We start from the raw sequence: 4,358 nt of genomic DNA on the forward strand, positions 1-4,358 counted from the left end.
ATTAAGTTGACATTTAAGAATGTTGACAAACTTTCTTACATTACATCTACACATCTCCCCTATACTAGGTTGTAGAGCACCGTTGGATGCATTTACTTTTAACCTTTTATTATTATTCAATTGAGCCTACAAGTATATATTTACAAATTCTTTACGTCTTAAAATTGACTATATTAATGTAAATTCAACATATTAAGCTGACATTTAAAAATGTTGACAAATTTTCTTACATTACATCTACACATCTCCCCTATATTGGGTTGTAGAGTGCCTCTTGGTGCAAACGTGTGTTTCCTTCTTAGTGGTCACATGTTCAATTCTACAGTGGGGTACGGTATGTGCATCTTCATATATTACGCAATGAAATTGTTGCATGGAAGCGACCCTCATCCTACAAACAAGGGGTATCATACATTAATTTGGTTTTGGGTTAAGTCATGATCTTAAAATATCATTATTATTATTACTACTAATACTACACTAAAGTTTCTTTTTAAATGAATGGTTCCTCTCCAAATTTGTGTCATTTGTCCACTCCACTATAAAACCTACCATCTAACTAGTTTACTATATCAAGTTCCAATGTTGGAATAAAATGGAATTTCTTTGTATTCTCACTACAAAGATCTATGTAGAAATCTATAGTATTTATGGTTGTTTGTGAGTTGAGGCCCAGATAAGAGAGGCATTTTGAGGTAGTGAACCTCTGTCCATGATGAATGATATAACAACTACTCCATTTATCTAACTATATCTCTTTAAACATGCATTTAATGTAGATAAAATTTTCCTTACCCTTGTAGTTGTAAGGTGTCCCTACATTTAATGTAAAGCAATTTGTACATTTATTGCAATCCAGATTGTAAACGATTTCCATTGACCAACAAACTAATAACGAATGACAAATGTACACAACTTGCAAGTTGGTTCTATAAGATGATCAACTTTTATATATGTGTGTGGACTCTTGATTGTTACTCTACCAATGAATATTGCTCACAAAACAGGACAAATGATCTTGAAGTGTTCTTGATTTAAAGACCAATCATCATTCTTGCTTATCTATTTTAGTTCATTTCGTCTGGTTAATCTACATATAAAGATAGGGTAAGCCAATTATTTATAAAAAAAACATGTGTCGTAGCCAATTCTTCTTAAAATTATTATTTTTTATTATATAATAAAAATAATCATTATATATCCTCACAAACATAATTCAAAATAAAACCTCTTGATTTTTTTTTTAATTATTTACTATTTTTTTCAACTAAAAATTAGATACAGATTATATTTACATAATCAAAACAATAGAACAACATTTAAAAAACGCAATGATCATCTACTCATAATCATATGAGCAAACGCTTCAAATAGCTTCTAAATCATTTTATTGGTGGGCATATTTATCCCATACTTGGTATATAAAGAGACAAAATCTCATGCTTTTTAAAATGAACATATGAATTATAGTTTTAGTGGTTCACATCAGGAATCTTTTGATTAGATGTAGGTTGATTTAAGAAAGGTGAATTACTATTATAATACATTATATCGATAATATAATATAAATATAGAATATTATATCGATAATATAAATATAAAAATTCTATTGATTATATTTAGTAATTATATAAATATAATTATATAAGTAATTCGAATAATATATTAATTTGGTTTATTTTAAATAGTTGAGAGAAAATATTGTAATTGTTTTATAAAATATTCAATTTATATAAATATTATGATTATTTATATCAATAAATCATTCACAATTAATTTAAAATATATATAAATTATATATATATATATATATATATATATATATAATCTATTCTACCTATAAAATAAAAATTTCAAATCTGAAACATCTATTAAATTTGACTGATTCTACAACAACTCTACTACCTATTTTAATCATTTTACCACAATTTCATATAAATATTATGACCATTTATATCAATACACCATTCACAATTTATTAAAAACACATATAAAAAAATTGCCTTTTTATATATATAATAATATTCTACACATAAGTAAGAATCTCAAATCTGAAGCATCTGTTAAATTTAACTGATTCTACACCAACTCTCCTACCTATTTTAATCATTTTAACGCAGAATGTTGCCGGGCAACAAAAAAAATTAAATGTATTTGAGGAGCAATCACCCTGTTACAAGCAATGTGCTGGTGAAATTCCATGCCTTCTTAGACATCCCTCATATACCATAAATATATTTATCTCTCCCTGCAATCAAAATTATAATGTTGTGTATAGATGGGTATAATGAAAAGGATTTTAAAATACATTTGGCATCTCTCCGCACTATCAAAAAATGTATAGATCTGTTAAAAAGGAGAAAAGTAAACTTACACTTGCAAGAAAATGGCACCCACTCAAGCCACCCACTGCAGGCTCCTTCCTTTCTCCAAAACAAAGTTTCATTAAATCCACTTCTGAACAAGAATCAAACATTTTACTTAGCTTGAAGCCACAAAACTGACCGACCGTTTCTGTACCTCTCACCCATAAATTCACCATTGCTTTTTTGAATTCAGAATTACATGCCGTGATTGAGTACATAGTGTTCCAAGCAGAGAGGCAGCCAAAATCAGTTAGATTCAGCTTCTTGTGTGAGTTCCAAGCAACGTGTATAGCCCATCTCAGAAGTCTTGGCAACCAATGTTCCATTCCTAGCCATGCTGTGTTGAATTTTAATGGGGGAGGCAAAGAACCAATCGAAGAAATTATATAATACAGTGCTTCCTGTGGCCATTCCCTATCAATCTGATGATCCAGCAAACATTAATCGAGCCACAGCATAATGTCTTTCTTCCCTGAGATTGAAAGCAACCCCACATTATTAGGCCCAAGCACTCAGAACGCGCCCACTTCTTCTTCCCTGCAGCAGCACCGCCATCCGATTTCGTTGTTAGCCTTCGACATAATCGTTGCCTTGCTGTGCATAGTCCTCGCAGCTTTAATACTCTGCGTCTTTTTCGTGTGCAAGAGACACAGAGAGGCGCCCAGCAGCTTGAGCATCGTGGAAGAGAATGACTTCCACAGATGCGCCAAGGCCCGGACATTCTCAGAAATTGAGAGCTCAACTGACAGTTTCAGCAACAGGAGGCTTATGGGCAAAGGCCGTTACGGGAGCCTGTACAGGGCCATATTCCCAGACGGGAAAGTCCTGGCGGTAAAGAGAATCGAACCCTCACATGTTCTCTACAAGGCCGGGAGCGGCTACACCTTCAGTTTCTCGGCGGAGATCCGGGCTCTGTCCCGTGCACAGCACCCGAATATCGTTCCCATCGTGGGCTACTGCGAGGCCCCAGCCGAAAGAATTTTGATAACCCAATTCATGCCCAACAGATCTCTGCAATATCATCTTCACGAAGGAGGAATTCCCATCGACTGGTCATATCGCCTGAAAATCGCTTCAGATTCAGCCCAGGGCATAGAGTATTTGCACGAGGGCACCGCCCCTTACATAATCCATGGAGACATCAAGCCTTCCAATATATTGTTGGACCACACATGGTCTGCTAGGGTTTCAGATTTCGGCCTATCGTTTCTTGCTGGGCCGAATGAAATGTTTGGCACTGTTGGGTACCTGGATCCTGAATCTTTCACCAAGATGGTCTTAACCAAGGCTAGATATCTAGAAATCCTGAGCGGGAGGCTGTGCTTTGGCAGGGACTCTGGCGAACCCCGTTCTATAACAGAGTGGGCCGTGCCTCTCATAACCAATTCCAGGGCCCCTGAAATTTTCGATCCAAAGCTGCAGCTTCCTGTGAATCCCGAACCCCTGATCAGAGCATCCAAGCTGGCATGTGGGTGTGTGAGCAACTTGAGAAAAGACAGGCCCACGATCCTGCGGGTGGTTGCCACACTAAAGGACATAGAGCGAGAGATTAATATGCCTGGCAACTCCCCTCTTCAGGTGCCTGCAACTCACTGAAAGTTTTCATTCGAGATCGCCCAGGTTTGAGGCGTTTTATTCATGCTCAAACTAAAATTTGGGTTGTTCAAGCTTTCATTCAGATCACAATTTGAAGGAAGTCACATGGAGGATCGGAGTCATAGATGCAGCAATGCCTATTCAATATCAGGTCCATGTTTTCCTTCTGCTTCAACTTACCATAAGTCCACATTGAGTCCTTCTGTCATCTGCTTCAACTTACCATAAGTCCACATTGAGTCCGTGTGTCATCTATGCAAGGGATTCAAGACCTCTTTATTCTTTTATTAATGTATTATGGAAAGAGGCAGCCTGGAAACCCTTCAAGAAAAGACATTTGAATGGTTGTACTTTCATAACCTGATAAATTTTTCCTCCAAATTTATTGGCTAAAAT

General features: G+C 35.8%; 1 protein-coding gene across 1 annotated transcript; it reads left to right on the forward strand.

Moving 5' to 3' along the window:
• Window positions 1-2,825: 2,825 nt before the first annotated feature.
• On the forward strand, window positions 2,826-3,962 carry LOC149221060 (proline-rich receptor-like protein kinase PERK7). Its single transcript, XM_089387305.1, has one exon. The coding sequence runs from the start codon at window positions 2,826-2,828 to the stop codon at window positions 3,960-3,962; it is 1,137 nt and encodes a 378-aa protein (XP_089243431.1).
• The last annotated feature ends 396 nt before the right edge of the window (window positions 3,963-4,358 follow it).

Source organism: Pinus tabuliformis, chromosome Q (genome assembly GCF_031772625.1).
Source record: "Pinus tabuliformis cultivar Carrire ecotype Pingquan chromosome Q, CPIR1, whole genome shotgun sequence".
NCBI classification, from domain to species: Eukaryota; Viridiplantae; Streptophyta; class Pinopsida; order Pinales; family Pinaceae; genus Pinus; species Pinus tabuliformis.

Excerpts from the sequence above, each read along its gene's own strand:
- LOC149221060 (XM_089387305.1), top strand. The coding sequence starts at position 2,826 with ATGTCTTTCTTCCCTGAGATTGAAAGCAACCCCACATTATTAGGCCCA.